A 20,357-nucleotide genomic window follows, 5' to 3' on the forward strand; every position below is an offset into this window, starting at 1 on the left:
CCATCCATTCATCCATCTTTCCATTCCTCTATCCATCCAGCCATCCATCCATCTTTCCATTCATCCATCCATCTTTCCATTCCTCTATTCATCCATCAATCCATCTATTCATCCGTGCACCAATCCATCGATCCATCCATTCATCTATTAATTCATCCATCTATTCATCCATCCATCTATTCATCCCATCTATCCATCCATCCATCTATTCATCCATCCATCCATCCATTCATCCCATCTTTCCATCCATCCATCCATCCATCCATCCATCCATTCATCCCATCTTTCCATCCATCCATCTATCAGTCTCTCTGTCTGATGTATGTTATTGTTTAGGGAATAAATTCTACTGAAACTCTTCATGTTCACTGATGAACCTGATCAGTGGGAGGAACTTACAGGTTTACCAGGAAGACCAGTGGGACCCACAGGACCTTCAGCTCCATTCTCACCCTGTAACACACACACACACACACACACACACACACACACACACGTTATAACCTTATGCAGAACAACCTTCTGAAGAATAACGGATATCTGGAACCCTTTAAGTATCGGCTTGATTTCAACCAACCGGTGATGCGCAGTGTGATATAAGCACCGCAACTAATAAATCCTGGTCCACGGAAAAGTACCGACACAGGAACAGGAACTAAAAAAGGTTCCAGTCAGGGGTGGCGTGATGAAGTGGAGTTACTGTTACCACACTGATTATTTTCCCACAACAACCTACCTTCTCACCCATGGGCCCCACAATCCCTTGCTTTCCTGGTAAACCCTGTATTTTGGAGAAAATAGAAATAATCAGTTTTACTGTAACACTAACACACACACACACACACACACACACACACACACACACACACACACACACACACACACACACACACACACACAGATGCTTTAATGCACCTACTGGGATTCCAACAATGCCTCTGAGTCCACCAGCTCCAGGTAGTCCAGGTTCTCCCTGTGTTACACACACACACACACACACACACACACACACACACACACACACACACACACACACACACACACAATATAACATCTCTATAAATATTTGTGTATTAATATTGATGATAATGATAATAATAATAAGGCATCATGGTGATGTCATTGTGACGCTCACCTTTTCTCCCGGAATACCCGGTTCTCCATCCAGTCCATTTCTGCCTGCGTCACCCTACGACCGACACACACACACACACACACACACACACACACACACACACACACACACCATCATCATCATCACTCATTATCATTGGACTCATTATCATCATTCCAATCATCATGAGGATATTATTAGTCTAATGATGATGATATTTTACTCACAGGCTCTCCTTTGGCACCCGTGGCGCCCGTGGGCCCTAGACGACCTACAGCACCCTGTAACACCAACCCAGTTACACCAATGACACCAGTTACACCGATGACACCAGTTACACCAATGACACCAATTACACCAATGACACCAGTTACACCGATGACACCAGTTACACCACTGACACCAGTTACACCGATGACGCATTTAACACATTTAACCTTCCTGTTTTTACTGTGCCCTGAGAAATAAATAATTCAGCAGTGTATTCAGTAATAATCATCTAAACTAAAGAAGAACACCCCCTGTTAGGGGAAAATAAGTGACAGGGTGCTGCGATGAAGCAGAGTTACCCACCCGGCGCTGATTATTTTCCAACAGCAGCATTCACTGAAGTGTTTTATTCCTCTTATACCACAGCAATTTGCCAACGAATACCATTTTATTTTAATCTTCTGGGATATATTTTTTTTATTGTTTATTTTTTTTTACAACTGAAATTTTTTGTTGACTTCAATGTTTTTGTTCCTTCAGTTATATGTTTTAATACATTTTCTTTATATATATATATATTTTGACTCGGTTAAGATTACTTCAATTATTTTGCTTTGTAGCAATTATCAAGATTATTAATAGGATTTAAGATTCTCATAGTAGGAGTTTAGTATTTATATATAATTTTAAACAAACAGACAAACAAATAAATACATCGGTGAAGGTTATCGACATGTGACCTTTATGACCTTCGAGTGACTTTTTAGCAAATCGTCCAACTGTATTTCTCAAAGAAAAAAAAAATCAGTGATTTTTTATTATTATTATTATTATTATTATTATTATTATTATTATTATTATTATTATTATTATTATTATTATTTTAAGAAAATCTAATAAAAAATCTATTCTTTAACCATTTTTAATCCACATAGTTACACCAGTACCCAAGTTGTGCTTACCTCATCACCTTTAGGCCCCTGAGGTCCATCACGTCCTCGGATACCTTCGACACCCTGTTACACACACACACACACACACACACAGAGTAAGAGTAGCTAGTAAGAGTGTTATGGTAAGAATTGTCATCCCATAGCTAGCTAGACAACCTGAACACATTAGCCCGCAGTGACAGTAATAACTGTAGTAATAAATGTAATGTTTAAGGAGAAACAGAAAAATGCATGTACGGTGGAGTATGTAAACAGAACTTTGTTTGAAATTTAAGTGGATATTAATGAATATTATTCATAAATAGCATGGCTAGCAATGGCTAGACTGACCAATCAGGACTTCACTATCCCATCACTGGTTATCATCAGGCTCCGTCTCTCTCTCTGACTAAACATATTAAATTCAGTACTGAACCCTTTTATCTGAGACATCTCTCTGTAGAAGACCCGGGTCACACATGTTAGATAAGACCAGAGTGCTAGATGCTAACACTGCAGGCCAGGTTCTAAAACACTGAAATAATGAACAAACAGGTGGATGTGTACCGGAGACCCTGGTGGTCCTGTGGGTCCGGGAATGCCGTTAAAACCTGGAGGACCCTGCAGAGACGACAGAGCAGAGAGAAGAAACGTCAGACATGTCGCATGTCTGCGGCACTGACAAACTCCTTTTCCGTTGGTGGTTAGACCAGTGGAAATGACAAGATTCTGAGCTAGCAAAAAAGCAAACCTGAAATAGAATTGCACATAAATATATCTGAGCAGAGTAGTAAAGAATAGAACTCGATAGAATAGAATAAAATAAAACGTCAATTGAATAGAATAGAAGAAATGAAAAAGAATACACCAAACACAATAAAATAGCATAGAGTAGAGTATAAGACAATTCAGTTCTGATAACAGAACACAATAATAGAACAGAGTAGAATAGAGCAGAGTAGAATAGAGCAGAATAGAACAGATTACAGTACAGTAGAATAGAATAGAGTAGCAGAGTGGAGTAGAATAAAGAAGAACAGAATACTGTAGAATAGAGTAGAATGGAACAGAGTAGAATAGAGTAGAGTAGAGTAGAATAAAGTAGAATACAGTAGAATAAAGTACAATAGAGTAGAATAGAGTAGAATAGAATAGAGTAGAATAGAGTCGAATAGAACAGAGTCGAATAGAACAGAGTGGAATAGAACAGAGTGGAATAGAACAGAGTAGAGTAGAATAAAGTAGAATACGGTAGAATAAAGTACAATAGAGTAGAATAGAATAGAACAGAGTAGAATAGAATACAATAGAGTAGAATAGAACAGAGTAGAATAGAATACAATAGAACAGAGTCGAATAGAACAGAGTAGAGTAGAATAAAGTAGAATACAGTAGAATAAAGTACAATAGAGTAGAATAGAATAGAACAGAGTCGAATAGAACAGAGTAGAATAGAATACAATAGAACAGAGTCGAATAGAACAGAGTAGAATAGAATAAAGTAGAATACAGTAGAATAAAGTACAATAGAGTAGAATAGAGTAGAATAGAATAGAGTAGAACAGAGTCGAATAGAACAGAGTCGAATAGAACAGAGTAGAATAGAATACAATAGAACAGAGTAGAATAGAACAGAGTAGAATAGAATAAAGTAGAATACAGTAGAATAAAGTACAATAGAGTAGAATAGAGTAGAATAGAATAGAGTAGAACAGAGTCGAATAGAACAGAGTCGAATAGAACAGAGTAGAGTAGAATAAAGTAGAATACAGTAGAATAAAGTACAATAGAGTAGAATAGAATAGAGTAGAATAGAACAGAGTAGAATAGAGTAAAGTAGAAAACAGTAGAATAAAGTACAATAGAGTAGAATAGAATAGAGTAGAATAGAACAGAGTAGAATAGAGTAAAGTAGAATAGAACAGATTACAGTACAGTAGAATAGAATAGAGTAGCAGAGTGGAGTAGAATAAAGAAGAACAGAATACTGTAGAATAGAGTCGAATAGAACAGAGTCGAATAGAACAGAGTAGAATAGAACAGAGTCGAATAGAACAGAGTAGAGTAGAATAAAGTAGAATACAGTAGAATAAAGTACAATAGAGTAGAATAGAATAGAACAGAGTCGAATAGAACAGAGTAGAATAGAATACAATAGAACAGAGTCGAATAGAACAGAGTCGAATAGAATAAAGTAGAATACAGTAGAATAAAGTACAATAGAGTAGAATAGAGTAGAATAGAACATGGTACAAAAGAGTAGAATAGAGTAGAATAGAACAGAGTACAGTGCAGTAGAATAGAGTAGAATAGAACAGAGTATAACAGAGAAGCATAGAATAGAGTACAGTACAGTAGAATAGAATAGAGTAGAAAAGAGTGGAGTAGAATAGAATAGAGTATAAAACAACTCAATTCTGAAAACAGAACAAAACAATAGAATAGAACAGAGTAGAAAACAACGACCGGGTAGATTATAGAATTAACAACAGTAGAATCAAAGAGAATAGAAGTAAATGGAACAGAACTAAATAGAAAGAAAAGAAAAGAACATAATACGGGATCTATGGCGAAGAACCCGGGGAGAAGCACTATCCCATCTCTGCAGTTATCAGTAAACACTAATGTGTGCACTGTATCATTAACGTGTTTGATTAAAGGGTAGCTGCTGTTAAAGTCAGGGGTTTAGTAAGGGATGGATTTTTTTCTCACAGAAAACTCAGTAAAATATTCACTGACATTGTAATCAGATTTCATCTAAACCAACACCACTTAATGTTCTCACGGAGTATTCCTTACCCGATCTCCCTTATCACCGTGTTCTCCAGGGTGACCGATCGGCCCTCTCTGACCCTGAGACACGTCAATTAAAGAGTCAGAAATATCAGAAAGCAGTACAAATTACTGATCTAGGATTAAAAATAATCTAATCACAGCCGACAAACGAGCTGCTTACATCTTCTCCTGGACGTCCCTGGGGGCCGGGTTCTCCTACCGCTCCTCGATCTCCCTGTCAATCAATCAATCATATAACACTTCAATTATGAATATTCAAATTATGATCCGTGATGATTCTTCTCAGGTGTGCGAGACGTCGTGTTTCACCTTTTCACCTCCGACACCAGGCAGTCCGTCCACTCCGGGGAGACCTCTGTGTCCCTGGGCGGAGACAATAAAAACCATGGTACCGTAGCGTGGAACATCACTACCCATCAGCCCCTGCACGTCACTAATCACCCTCACCTGCGTCCGGTTATTCCTTCTTAGTTAAGTTCTCTCGGCTGTGTGCTCTCTTTGTCGTGTGCCACACAGGTTCTGTTTTGTTTCTTGTCTGTTCTCTAGAGTCCACGCTCATGCTTACAGTCTGGTTTTGGTTACTTGCTCAAGTATCGCTTGTTTAATTTAATAAAAAGCCTGCACTTGCATCCGCCTCATCTTCCCATTCCGGACACAGAAAACGCTTTCTTTTGGACTCTTCATGGTTTTATACGTCTGGAATCAGTGAGTGGAATTATTCCTCTGAAAGTCCTACCTTCATGCCTGGCAGGCCTGGAAGTCCCTGAGGTCCGGCAGGGCACACAGCCTGACACTGCAGAAACACACACACACACACACACAGAGGAGAAAGACGTTCAAAGATCAGACAAACACTGAAAGGCACTTCCCTTTACACCAACAGTTCATACACTAACTGTAATCAGGAAGGGTTTATGGTTTTGTTCAATTTATTGCAATTCAGAATGCTGATCTACGATCAGACCACATACCCTGACACCCACTCACCCACACACACACACACACCAGAACCTGCTCAAATCTGTACATTAATACTTATTTATCAGCCGTCACCTTGACTACGTTTACATACACATCAATATTCTGATATTAATCAGAATTTGCCAATATTCTAATTAGTATTGCGTCATCGCCGTAAACTCTACAATCCACTTGCCCGATACATCACATCACATCACATTTCCGGCATTTGGCAGACACCTTTATCCAGCGCGACTTACATTTATCTCATTTATACATTGATCTCATTTCTGAGGGTTAAGGGCCTCGCTCGAGGGCCCAACAGTGGTAGCTTGGCAGTGCTGGGGCTTGAACCCCCGCCCTTCTAATCAGCAACACAGAGCCTTTAACCACTGAGCCACCCCTGCCCCACCCCTGCCCCACGATGCAAACGAAGACAATATTCCGATTCCACAAATTCCCAGTCCCACTCCTGGAACGTGTCTGTTTTAATCGGAAATCTGTTGCACGTAAACACCTCGTTCAGAAAATCCGCTGAAAGGAGACACACGCGCATGCTCAGTCTGCAAGGAATTATGGGTAACAACGGCGGCATCTCGAATCCCCCGGAATATAACCGCGGGAAAAGGAAGAGAGCACGTGTAGGCCGGCGTACTCGTATAAACATCGCATTCGGAAGGAACACGGCTACAATCCGAATGTAGACCTTTATCGGAATTTGACGGGCATGTGAACGCAGTCCGTGTGTTCCATCTGAAAGGCAGCAGTTTAGTGCACTCCCGAGAACACTAACTCGAACACAAATATCTCCTATTTTAGGCATGTTTGCGTCGTTTTAATCGTAGTGATGCTACTGTAACGTGCTCAACTAGCTACCTGTCAATGTTACACCGCTAACGATTAGCGATAGCGATTAGTGACACGCGCACGAATGCGTAGTTTAATCGCGTTCATTCTAGGACGCTGTTTGTTATAGTGTGGCTACGTTATAGTAATAGAAAAAATATCTACAACACCGAAGGGCCTTCTAGGTTTAAATGTGTGCCTGACGAGACGGAGATCATTAAAGGATATGTTAGCGACGCTTCTGCTTTCGGAATGAAACTCAGCGACAGTGTTTAGACAGAACTGAAGAGGTGGAAGATTCTGCTGGTGTTTGTGTGCCACTGATGAAGAGAGGTGATGAAAGCCTGAAAGCACTCACAGTCTCGCCGCTTCCTTCAGGATTCCCAGCGGTCCCCTGCAAACACAACGGCGATAAAGCGGCGCAGATTACACACACACCCACACACACACAGATATATATGCATTCATAAACCCATGTGAATAAGCACATGCATTCACAAACATGCATTCATTACTGTTATAATTCACTGCAATCCCATTGCACAGCATTTATTCCCTTCACCCAGCGCCATGAGAAAGAAGCAGCAGCGAAACACTTTAGCAAAAGTCCTGAGTCGAGATGCATTGTGGGAGTTATCATTATAGTACAAAAAAAAAAGGTCATGTGACCTAATTCAACAGAGAATATGTATAATATGTATTAATATAAAACTACTCTTGATCAGAAATGACTGAAAAACAAAAGGGTTTCATTCACTTCACACTGCTTAAAGGTGCCATCTGGAAAGCTTAAAGGGGCAGTGCGTAAAGTGTCAAATCAGACTCCGACTATAACGTTTTCATCGAAGATTGTCGAAACCGTAAACTCATCATAACAGACTTATGAAGTCGTTTTTTTTTGTTTTTTTTTGTCACTTCACGTTCCTGTTGTGAATTTCTACTCGGATAAACCATTTCGGAGTTTTTACAGTTCGTCAGAGATATTTTGCTAAGTTATATTTAAAGAGTCTGAAAAAGCACATTTCTAATTTCAAATAATTAAACATTTTGTTTGAGGAATTTTTTTCATTTTAGAAATAACTTGGCTCAAGTTTCACAAAAAAAAAAAAAATCCTGTCTACAGTTTTCAAGAATGGATTAGGCTCTGCTGGCGTTGCTCTGGCCTGATTTACAGTATAAGTGTGATTCAGAGAATGGTAGTTTCTTCAATTCAGGCTTCTGGCCCAGAAATGAGCTCCGCCCCCATTCTGAAACTGACATGCGGAGTCTGAAAGTTGTATTTTCTCCTAAAAAATACAGTGTTGTCATTTTGGTTGTAATTCACCTCATGGGCATTGGGGGTGTGAAAAAAATTACAATCCGCTCCTTTAAAGCTAATATATATATATATATATATATATATATATATATATATATATATATATATATATATATATATATATATATATAAAGCTACTGTGTGATCATCATAGAGATTATAACACATCACAGTGTGTTAATAGTGTGAGGAGCGATACACAGAGACTCCGCAGTGGACCGCACAGTTTACCGTGTTCACCTGATTCAGCACGGTCGTTACCTGATAAAGTGTGTTAAAGGTTATAAAACATTATGCTGTACAATTCTGACTCGCGAAGGCACGATTATTATCTCTGTGTTCAGTCCTGCTGTTTCAGCAAGTCTTAAAGTGCTAACGGAGTGTAAAAATATAGTACAAAGTTAAAATATCGACTCAGGCTTCCCCTGTCCATAATGCACAGTATTATCATATCATCAACATTTTACTTTCATTTATTCTGCATATGATATTATCTAAACTAGTATATAAAATGGAAATCCTGCAAAATGTTGAGGAAAAAAAAAAAAAAAAGTGCTGAGCTGTTAGTATTCTTATATTTCCAGTTATTATATATTCTGTTAAAGAGGCTAGCTTCAGCATGCTGAAATCAAGCTTTTAAGAGTGGTTACGGGTAGACCGGGGGGTCCGGGTGGTCCAGGAGGACCTGGAAGTCCATTGGATCCTCTGGATCCGGGTGGACCCTGTGGGTTAATTTAAAAAAAAAAAAAAAAAAAAAACCTTAAAAAAAAAAATCTATACAGCAAATATAACATCTGTGTGTAATAACATTTTATATAACATTAATTAACATATATAACTATAATGGTTCATGTAATGTAACATATATACTATGAATATTATATTATTATATTTTACTTACCGTATACTATTATGATTTATATATACTCTTATATTAAATTGCCATTAAATATACTGTTGTTGCAGTCAAAATGATCCAAACCCCCACTACAAATCAGGATTATTGTTCAAATGTGTTCATCGCAAACAGCTGAAAGTCTGTACATTTTGACAATAAACCTGATCTGCACTGGGGGGGGGTGAATACTTTTGATTGCAACTATATTATATGCTGTATATATAATGTAAGGGAGCCAACACTCTAGAGGGACACTGTGTCAGTCTCTGTGGCATTACATCCAAAACAAATCCATTTATTATTAATAACTGATGTTTGATTGGAACACAGGGGACAGATGCTGACCTCCGGTCCAATGTTGCCCTCGTTTCCTGGGATACCGGGTTTGCCTGGAGGTCCCTGAGGAAAAAAAAAAGAATGACAAAAACATATATATATATATATAAAGACAGAGAGAGGACAGGTGGTAAGACATATAAATAATGAATTTTATTTTCTAAAAAAAATATTATTTAAGATACTGTATGTTAAAACAGAGGAGAACAGCTCGTCTACATACAGGTGGTCCAGTGGTCTCGGGTCCCTGCACAGAAGACGGAAACACACAGTTAAACAAACTCATGACTCATCAGAAGCACTGTGAAACTGTAACACTTCACAACACAATATTTAAAGCAGCAATTTAATGTGCGTGTGTGGAAATAAAAGAACTTAAAGCACTTACAGGGGGTCCAGCTGGACCTGGGAAACCCTGAAGACCCTAAATACAAAAGTCATGTTAGAGAAATGAACACTCTCGCTCTGCGCATGCTGAGTAAAGAGTGTGTGAAGACGGGTCTTGACATTATAAAAGTTTAGAGGCGCACTTACTCTTTCTCCCACCGGGCCTCTCGGCCCCATCGGCCCCATCGGCCCCATCGGCCCCTGCGGATACACGCACATAATTGAACAAGCCCCGCCCTCACAGCACACATAACTGAAAAATCCCCACCCTCACGCCGCACATAATTAGAACAATTTCCAACCTCACAGCACACATGATTAAGAAAATGCTCCACCCCCAGAGCATACATAATTAGAAAAAGAACTGCCCTCAAAGCAAAGTTAATTAAATAAGCTCTGCCCTTGGGTCACACATAATTAATGAAAAGCCACGCCCTCACTTCACATTATCAGAAAACCCTGTATGCTCCCCCTGCACAGCGCATATAACTGAAATAGGCTCCACCCTCAAAGCACACATAATTGTAAACAAAAGCTCTGCCTTCACAAACAAGATAATCAGAATAAGGCTCCACCGTCAGAGCAGTTGGAATAATTGGAAAAAGCTCCAGACATGCACACACACACACACACACACACACACAAAGGTACACAAACACACACACACACACACACATACTGTGTGGGCAGTGATAGCATCTTGGTACTTACACTAGATCCTGGAAGTCCTGGTAGTCCTCTCTGTCCTGGCAGACCAATCTCACCCTTTTCCCCTTTAGTGCCCTGAAACACACACACACACACACACACACACACACACACACACACACACACACACACACACACACACACACCGGAATAGAAACAGCTTTATCAGAGTGCAGCATCAGCCGCTGCTGTTGCTTAGATACGCCTCAGCATGGCCTCTCGATGCTAAATCAATTATCTACGCACTCATCTCCCTTCTGCCCTGTCACAAAGCCCCGCCCCCGTGTTATTTCTGATTAGATGGAAGTTATTTATTTGCAGTTAATGAAACTGATGTGCATGTAACGGCCTGGATTAGGGGTGTAATAGTAAATACCTCACTTTTGGGACCACCACTACAGTTGGAATCAAAAGTACTCAACCCCCACTACAAATGAGGTTTATTGTCGAAATGTACAGACTTTCAGCGGCTTGCGATGAACAAATCAAACAGAAGCGATCGAAATAGTTCAACACAATGAATGCTTCAAGCGGTTTCCACAAATTCAACCGGAAATGCAACTTATAATGATTTCTCCAGACTCAAAATTATTCACCCCCCTGAATAGAATCGCTCACAACAGCACAAATATACAGAACAGGTGTTGTCTCGAGCACACCTGAATGGGCTAGGGGTAGAAAATGTATGAAATACCTGAACTGGGCAGAATTTCGACAATAAACCGGATATGCAATGGGGGTTGAATAATTTTGAATGCAACTGTATATAGAGTGTAGAGAACGTTACCTGCCCTATGTACTGCACTTCTTTATGAAACATGGAACCAAATCACTAAATGACTCTTAATAAAACATACTGTGTAGTGCACTACATAGTGCGTACAAGCTATTCTATGTAGCGCACCTATATACAGAATATGAAGCTGAACCCTTAAATGTCTCTTTAATAGCTGCGTTTACATGGACAACAATAATCCACTCTTAATCCGATTAAGACCGTACTCTAATGAAGAAACTACCATGTAAACAGCGATTTTTACTTACCTTAATCTGATTAAGGTCATAATCGAAGTAAGCGATAATCTAATTAAGACAGGTGGAGTACTCCTGTTTTAGTCGCATTATAGACGTGTATTAGTGACATGTGAACACCTTAAACACACTATGAACGTCGTGTGGGAGTTTTCACCGCATTTTGCGACAGGACACGATCACACACGGCAGTTTTACGTTTTACGGCGAACAAGAGAGTTCGGCTGCGTCCCAAACCGCACACTTTCCTACTACAGGCCTGTAGTGGGGAAAAATACATGTATGTCGGCTACTATATAGACGGTAACTATGCGATTTGGGACACACCCACCGCTTCAAGCGGTTGTCTATTAGCACGTACAGCATGACAAATAATTAACTGCACTTAAAGCGTTCGTAGAAAAATAAATAAATAAAAAAACACCCAAAACTGTATACGGTCCCATAACGAAGACGAACTGTATGTCGATATGTGAAATTCTGGAGGGACGTCGGACGGCGTGGCGCGGGGACGTAACGACGCGGGCTGTTAATCTGATTATGTTCTATAACGGGAACATGACAGGAGTATTCTAAAAGCGACTCATGTAAACATCTTAATCACATTATTATCTTACTCAGAGTAAGGTCAATAATTAGATTACTGCTGTCCATGTAAACGTAGTCACTGAGCATACTAGTGTCCTAGATAGAGTGTCGGAAAAATTTCATGCCCTATGTAGTTCACTTCTGCATGAAATACAGAGATGAATACTTTCTATTCGACATATAGTTCACTTCTTAGGGTGTAGAGGAAATTTTGCTCCCTATGAAGCACATTTATATACAGAATATGAAGCTGAATTATTAAATGGTGTTTTATTGGACATATATTACACTCCCAAGGGGGTAGAGGCCAGTGTGTAATGCACTTTTAGACTTTATCTAGTGTAAATCTGAAGCCCTATAGTGCACTACATAGGGTGTACAAGCCATTCCATGTCCTGTGTAGTGCACTTCTGTATGAAATATGCATCTGAAGCACTAGGTGGATCTTAATTAGGTATGTAGACCCCATTTTATGTCCTATGTTGTGTGCACTTCAGTATAGATTATGGCACTAAATTACTATTAATGACTATTAATAAGTTAAATAGTGCACTATATAGGGTGTAGAATCCATTACTTCACACCTTTTGTAGTGCACATTTAGGAAATGCTTATAAATGCATTATAAAGTGGTTAATAACCGCATCAATAGCTTCAGCTGAATTGTGACTGAAATAAAATAAATAAATGAAGTGTAGGAGCTGCCGGGAGTCTAAAGGTGACTCACGGGAGTTATGAGGAACAACTGCAATTAATGTTTTATTGATTAATCTGGAGGACGTTTAATGCAACATCCGATCCAAGGACAGATCTTCTATTGAGGCCAAGATTAATTCAATACTGATATATATTCAGTATTCATTAGTCGGGATGAACGCCATGTTTCTGCATATTTTATATTCAATACTGCATCTCTCCAATCAACGCCAGCCGAAAGATCAGCAAATCCTGCCATTAAATTCAACGTGGTCCAATCTGAAAGAAGGTCCCCAGATAGGCAGCATATATCCAGAGACAAAATCGAGTGTTGGTTATGATCCTTATTTTGGCCAAGTTTAAGATCACAGTTCGTAACGTAGACAAAGTGACATTTCGGACACAATATGGTCAAATGTTCCGTTTATTTTTCTGTGCTATGAAATAGATCCTGAAGAGGGCAGTGTTGGCCCTCCAACAAGAAGGTTAGGGGTTCAAGCCCCAGCATCTGCCACTCTTGGCCCCATAACCCTCTCTGCTCCAGGGGCACTGTATCATGGCTGACCCTGCGCTCTGACCCCATACTTCCTAACAAGCTGGCATATGTGAAGAAATGAATTTCACTGTATGGTAATGTATATGTGACAAACTCTTCACTAAGAAGCCGCACTCACTTTACAGCACATCGGCTAGCTGGCTAGCTAGCGCACATTGATTAGTACACTCTCGTTAAAGGTACTTCTGGTAAAACGGCCTTCCTTTCTTCATTTTCATCTTCATCTGACGAGCTTTCATATTTTAAGTCAAAAGCAATATTCCTGAAAAGTATTGTTTGCCATGTCCGGTTATAGGAAACATACGCACTCTTGTTTGTAACGCTGCTCGACCAATCAGCTTAATGGACCAGAACTAACTGTTATATAATAGCGCTTAAAATGGTCTCTTTACGCAGCTAACTTGCTAGTTAGCCCATTTTTTTAGCTACTGTAACCGGCTATGTTATTAAGTAAACACTAGGCTAAATGTGTTTATCAGTTTAGCTAATAAACAACCGATTGTAAATAAAAAAATGTCACAAATTAAACTTCTTAACTGTAGCTTAATTTACACCATAGCCTATGCACAAGCATGCTAAAACCTGATCTGAAGATTCCGTCAGCTAATCAGCACCATTAGCCTGTCATATATTAGCATTTCTAGCCAGGTGTGCAAAACGTGCAGTGGAAAAATGTGATATTGTCAGGCTCTGGTTAGGTAAGTTATCTAGAACCTCCCACCAATTTTACTGAGGTAACTCAATGCTAAAAGAAGCTAAAAGAGGTTATGGCTAGCTAGGAGGCTTTTCCTAGTTAGCAATAACTTCTTGAGGTAACCTGATGAGGTGCCCTCTATCTCAGCTAGCATCAAAAACTATAAAACCCAATATGTTAGCAAAAAAATCAAAAATAAAAACTCGATCAAATTACAAGCATGTTCTGATTACAAGGATGATTTGTTTACTGCAGTCATTTTCTCTCAGTTTACCCCACAGCTTATCCATATTTGTTCTAGCAAATGATTTGAAGATTATGCTAATCAACCAGTCTCAATAGCTTGTTATATTTGAGCGTTTCAAGCATTAAATTAAGCTCCCAGGAAATGAAGCTGGCAGGACCACTGAGGAGTAAACCTGATTTAAATAAGTAGTAGCTAATGCTAACAACTCACTTCAGCTCCTTATAATAGTGACACCGTGACCTTTTCCAGCTAGCTCAGTTCACACACTCACACGCCACACCTTGTATTTCTCACGCTGAGAAGTGAGGGATAACTCGTCCCTCTATATATAAGGTATACAGTTATACAGAGGGAAGTTTTCTGCCGAGTTCACAGCTGTTTCGAGTTATACAGAGTTAAATGGCACCTACTAGCCAATCAGAAATGAGAATTTGTCGTTTCTGGGTCATTTACGTGATCCCACTGCAAGCACGTTCGTTACTACGCAACGTGGATGCTCACGGAGTGGAAGTTGGAAGTGCAAGATCCGATGAATGCGGTAACTTGCCTGTGATCAAAGATGGTGAGAGCTGATGTTGAGGAATATAGCCAAATTCATGCTACATTATTATTTTATGTCATCAGTGAAGAATACGGTAAGAGATATTCTACATCCTTTGACAGAGATAAATTTTTTTTTTTTAAAAGTGACCGGTTTGAGCAGATTTGGAAGGCTGTGTAAGATTTTCAAACTGGTTTTAGTTCTTCCCCACTCGAATGCAGATACAGAGAGTGTTCTCCATCGTGGGTTTGACCAAAAACAAAACTAGGAACAGTTCGGCTCTGGACTGAACGATATCATCCATCATGACGGTCAAAATGGCTGGCCTTGAGCCACAGTGCTTTAAGTGAGAGCCCTCTACCCCGTCATCAAGGCATCAAGGTGGCAGTGGTGGCTTGGCGGTTGAGGCTCTGGGTTACTGATCAGAAGGTTGGGGGTTCAAGCCCCAGCACTGCCAAGCTACCACTGTTGGGCCCTTGAGCAAGGTCCTTAACCCTCTCTGCTCCAGGGGGCGCTGTATCACGAGTGACCCTGCACTCTGACCCCAACCTCCTGACATGCTGGGGTATGTGAAGAAAAGAATTCCACTGTGCTGTAATGTACACGTGATCAATAAAGACTCATTATCATTAAAATGTGTAACAAACACTTACAACACAAAACACCATTCATAAGATGAAATGTGTACACACACACACATGCTCATGGCAAGTTCTGTAATCCCACTGTATGTGTACAGTATGTATACTGAGCACTGCTGTTCAGTTGGCTCGTTTGGGGCCAAATTTTATTTTTTTTGATGCATATGTATTTTTCAAATATATAAAAACTTTATTTTATTTGGATGAATTTATATGTCTTTTATCAGATTTACCAATTGCTATCATTTCTATTTGTGCTGGTTAGTTATGAACAATAGGTACAACTGAACTGCTAGCAAAAACTTTAGAGAACTGGGTGGGCCGAGGGGCCGCTGCCGCTAAATATTTGAGTGGCTCCTCCCCTAACAGATAATCTCACTCCAAACTTTTGATAAAACTCAAGAGCCCTGGATAAGATATTGAAATCTACATTATTCACGTATGAATTCGTGTAAGAAGCTTTTGCTGCTAAGACGTCTCCTTGATGTGTGGTCACGCGTGAAGGTGTTATACTCACAGATGCACCAGGCGTGCCCGGGGTTCCTGGAATACCCTGGAAAGGGAAAAAAAAAAAAAAAAGACGGATGTAAAACTCAATCAGAGTGACTCATGGAGGTTGGATACAGGTCTACATTTCTAACGACCAGACTCTAGTGCCTACACGCACGGAAGTGTACGTCTATAATGAGCTGCTGGAAAAAAGAGCGGAGGACAGAAAGTCACTTCCTCCGTCTCGTTAAACCCTCGTCAGTGATCAAGCTAATGAGGCCAGGGACAGAGCTGACATAACAGAGCTGAAATAAAATAATCCCCAAAACGGCCTTTTCTGAAGGGGATCGAAGTGAACGTGACGTATGAGGTGAGGAGACGGCGAGCTGCAGGGTGATAATTAACAGAGAGAACGCAGCGTCACTGACGAATACGCAACTGTGGTGTAAGCAAATGCTAAGCGCACTGCTCTGTCAGGGCAGTGGAAATGATGGAGTGAAAAATAAATAATTAAAGAAATATATAAACACCTTCTCAGATGAGTCACAGCTCAGATCATAGCTGCAGTAATGTATGCGGTGAACATCTTTATTTCTATATATACTTATATGGTGTTAATTAATTAAAATGGGTTCTTAGAGTCATTTCCTTACATCTCAATTATGTATATATATATATATATATATACATATATATATATATATATATATATATATATATATATATATATATATATATATACTTATTAATAATAATTTGTTTTTGTCATGTCACGCCAAACCAGCGACTCCATTTCCCAGAATGCACCACGGACTACAAACATGGCCGACGACTACAATTCCCAATGGAAGATACAGACATGGCACCTTTTCCTGAGGACTAATCACACACACCTGTGAAGTATTACGTGAAGTATTACACTCCAGTCGACTTGTCCCTGTCGTATATCAAGTCTTTATGTCGTGTCGCTGCGCTGTTTTGTTTTTTTTATTTTGTTATTCCCTCGACTTTGATTCTCTGCCGTGCCTAGTTTGGATTGTTTGCATGACCCTTGCCTGTCTATGGTTATCGATTTCTGCCTAACCCTGTGGATTTGTCTTCTCATTAAACTGCCTTACCTGCACTTGCTTCCGTCTCAGCCTCCGTTACGTGGCAGTTTTATTAAATCATTATTTTGCATTTTATATCTTGCAGTTGGAAGCAAAAGAAAATAATTCACAGAATAAAGAAATGAATAAACAAATGAGTGGAATTCTGAAGTTACAGAACTGGCAGTTAACTAATTAAAAGCCATAATCAGTAAGTGAAAATAAATAAGACAAATAATATATGTAGTATAATGCATTGTAAACTGCTAGACGTGGCCTACGTGTTTACCTGGACATCGTGTGTTCAGATCTAAATAAATAAATAAATATATATATATATATATATATATATATATATATATATATATATATATATATATACATATTATATTATATCTATAATATGTATATATTTATATATACATAAAACACAAGATTTTTGGTCAAAGGCTTCAATCATATTCACATTTGTTAGTGTTGTCAGTAGCTACAGTAAGATAATCATCGTTGTAGCATGAGTGACTGGACAAATACAAAACCTCTTATAAAGCAAATTATGACATTTTTCAGTAGTACATGCTGCTATGGTAACACTAATGGGACAAACACTGATTCACTGACAACCAATGTCGCTACACGAGCAAATGAGCTGTTACTATGACAGCCAATGTGTATACGCGAGCAAATGAGCTGTTACCATGACAAATAATGTGGATACACGAACAAATGCACTGTTACTATGACAACTAATGTGGACACATGAGTAAGTGTGCGGTTACTATGACAACTAATGTAGCTACATGAGCAAATGAGCCGTTACCACGACAACTAGTGCGGATACATGAGCAAATGCGCTGTTACTATGACAACTAATGTGGACACATGAGTAAATGTGCGGTTACTATGACAACTAATGTAGCTACATGAGCAAATGAGCCGTTACCACGACAACTAATGCGGATACATGAGCAAATGTGCTGTTACTATGACAACTAGTGTAGCTACGAGTAAATGAGCTGTTACTATGACAACTAATGTGGACACATGAGTAAATGTGCGGTTACTATGACAACTAATGTGGATACATGAGTAATGTGGTTACTATGACAATAAATTTGGATGCATGAGTACTATATATATATATATATATATATATATATATATATATATATATATATATATATATATATATATATATATATATATATATACTGTTACTATGACAACATATGTGGATATAGGAGTAACTGATGTTCCAAACAGTCAAACTGGATTTGGTAACTGGTAATGAAATAATGTCATTTTACAAAATTAATAAGATTTGTTGTCGGCTGTCTTAGCATACTACTCTGACAATATCTGAGAAGGAAAAAAATCATAGACCCTACTGTAGGTTTGGAAAATATACTCAAGTAGACCTTAACATCTGAGAAAGTAACACTTACATCTCTTCCATCACGACCGTCTTCTCCGGGATTTCCCCGAGGTCCTGCAGGACCCTGTGGTCCAACAGGCCCAGGGATGGGTTTGGGGTCGGGCTGGACGGAACGAGAGATACGACAATAAAATCAACAGGAAGCAGTTCTAAAAAGTGCAATGTTCTCTCTACATAACACCTGACATAATAAAGACATAAATTTTACATTCGTTTTCAATTACAGCTATTTATTTCCTAAATGAGAAGAAAACATCTCTATACACTGTGTATACACTGCACATATAACAGCACAGACACACTCGCTAGCTTTCCCTCGCTACGATAGCGTTCACCTGTACTCACTATGTTGTTCAGACTATTTTAGTGTGAACTCGTTGTCGTTTTATTATAAGTTGTGTGGGAGGAGCATCAGCCTTGTGATTGGTGAGTTTAAAGTTCATGTAAACAATTCCCAATATTAGCCCCGCCCACTTCAGTCTGTAACGTTAACCTCATTAGAAGGTAATCGGTGACGGAATTTTCATTTCCATTTACTTTAACCTAAATTCGGCTCTGCTGTTCTCTTAGAACATTAACAAAACATGTACGCTAGGTGCAAACAATGAGGCTGTAGTCTTGAGTGTTTTAATTTACTCATTTTAATAATGTCATCCAGTCATTTTCTTTTAAAGCTTTCCAACGCTTTCCATTTCTCTTTATTTCACCTGGCTGGACTCGTTCTCCTTCAAAGTGGACTTAAATCAATAGCTACAGTAATATAATGAAATCTCTTCCTCATAACATCCTGAGGGGATTTCTGAACAGAACCACCTGTGACATAACGAAGAGTAAAACCCAAGCTTTCACCTGGAAAGTGTTCCCTCTAGCTCTGATTTATTCACCTGGGCTGAAAGCGAGCCAAACCAATCCTTGCTAGAGAAGTGTAATGAAGCAATGACCAGTCTGGACTTGTGTGGAAACATTTAGCATTATTAGCATAAAAATAATGCAGTATTTTAAATCAAGAACTACGGCTAATGCTCTTTTTTCTTTACCTGCCACATTGGGGTGATTGGAGCACCCAGTAAGTATAGCAGAAAGCATTCAGGTCGATTAAGCAACAAAGCATTGGAGTAGATTATTGGCTTAAAAAAAAAATCTATAAAGTGAAAAAATGAAGTACCTCAGCATTGGCATACATCTGAAGAAGCAAAAAGGAGAGAATTACTATAGAGTTAGTGAGAACTGCCACCCCACACCTCACCAGCAGAACCAGAAAAATAAATAAAACAAACAAACAAACAAACAAACAACAAAACAAAACAACAGCAAAAGCAAGAACGTAAACTTCGCTGCTAATATACTAAGACTAGCGCAGCCTTTAAGGAACTAGCACAGCTAGCAATAGCTACGTCTTTGCATAAAGCTTGCATGTGAGCCACAATGACAAAAATACTTCAGAAAAAGTACTTAAATCTTATGATAAATATAAACATTTGGTAATGTTCCTGAGTCAGTGTGGGTGGAGCTTGGTATTGTAATAATCACAGCTAGCCTTTTTCTTAGCCTCTTCAGCAACATATACTGCTCAGCTTAAAACAATCTTAATTACACCATATAATAGTCTAGCAATGTTAGCTTAGCTAGATAGCTAAGTTGCTATAGTTAGTTTAGATTTCTACCAAGACCTCACTTGGCTTGCAAGCATGCTAACGTTAAGACTAACTTATCGTGTCATTTAAACAAATCTGTAACGTGTATCTAGGCAACAATAGGTCAACTAATTTATTGTGTTAGATTAAAAACGGGAGCGACGTTTGCTAACCAGCCTTCTAACATTAGGACATTTTAGTATTTTATCGT

At 39.0% G+C, this 20,357-nt stretch overlaps 1 protein-coding gene across 1 annotated transcript in view; it reads right to left on the reverse strand.

Annotated features, from left to right (window-relative positions):
• Nucleotides 1–20,357, reverse strand: part of LOC108274548 (collagen alpha-3(IX) chain) — a 45,493-nt gene that overhangs the window by 7,156 nt on the left and 17,980 nt on the right. Inside the window, exons 7-27 of the mRNA XM_053685778.1 lie at nt 19,678–19,695; nt 18,523–18,615; nt 16,018–16,053; nt 10,509–10,580; nt 9,945–9,998; nt 9,799–9,834; nt 9,634–9,657; nt 9,420–9,473; nt 8,827–8,898; nt 7,217–7,252; nt 5,789–5,845; nt 5,362–5,415; nt 5,213–5,266; nt 5,056–5,109; nt 2,824–2,877; nt 2,287–2,340; nt 1,342–1,395; nt 1,136–1,189; nt 920–973; nt 737–781; nt 400–453 (exon numbers count right to left, since the gene is read on the reverse strand). Coding sequence (XP_053541753.1) covers nt 400–453; nt 737–781; nt 920–973; nt 1,136–1,189; nt 1,342–1,395; nt 2,287–2,340; nt 2,824–2,877; nt 5,056–5,109; nt 5,213–5,266; nt 5,362–5,415; nt 5,789–5,845; nt 7,217–7,252; nt 8,827–8,898; nt 9,420–9,473; nt 9,634–9,657; nt 9,799–9,834; nt 9,945–9,998; nt 10,509–10,580; nt 16,018–16,053; nt 18,523–18,615; nt 19,678–19,695 — 1,083 coding nt within the window. The remainder of the gene's footprint in view (nt 1–399; nt 454–736; nt 782–919; nt 974–1,135; nt 1,190–1,341; nt 1,396–2,286; nt 2,341–2,823; nt 2,878–5,055; nt 5,110–5,212; nt 5,267–5,361; nt 5,416–5,788; nt 5,846–7,216; nt 7,253–8,826; nt 8,899–9,419; nt 9,474–9,633; nt 9,658–9,798; nt 9,835–9,944; nt 9,999–10,508; nt 10,581–16,017; nt 16,054–18,522; nt 18,616–19,677; nt 19,696–20,357) is intronic.

The sequence above is a fragment of the Ictalurus punctatus genome, chromosome 14 (assembly GCF_001660625.3).
Source record: "Ictalurus punctatus breed USDA103 chromosome 14, Coco_2.0, whole genome shotgun sequence".
NCBI classification, from domain to species: Eukaryota; Metazoa; Chordata; class Actinopteri; order Siluriformes; family Ictaluridae; genus Ictalurus; species Ictalurus punctatus.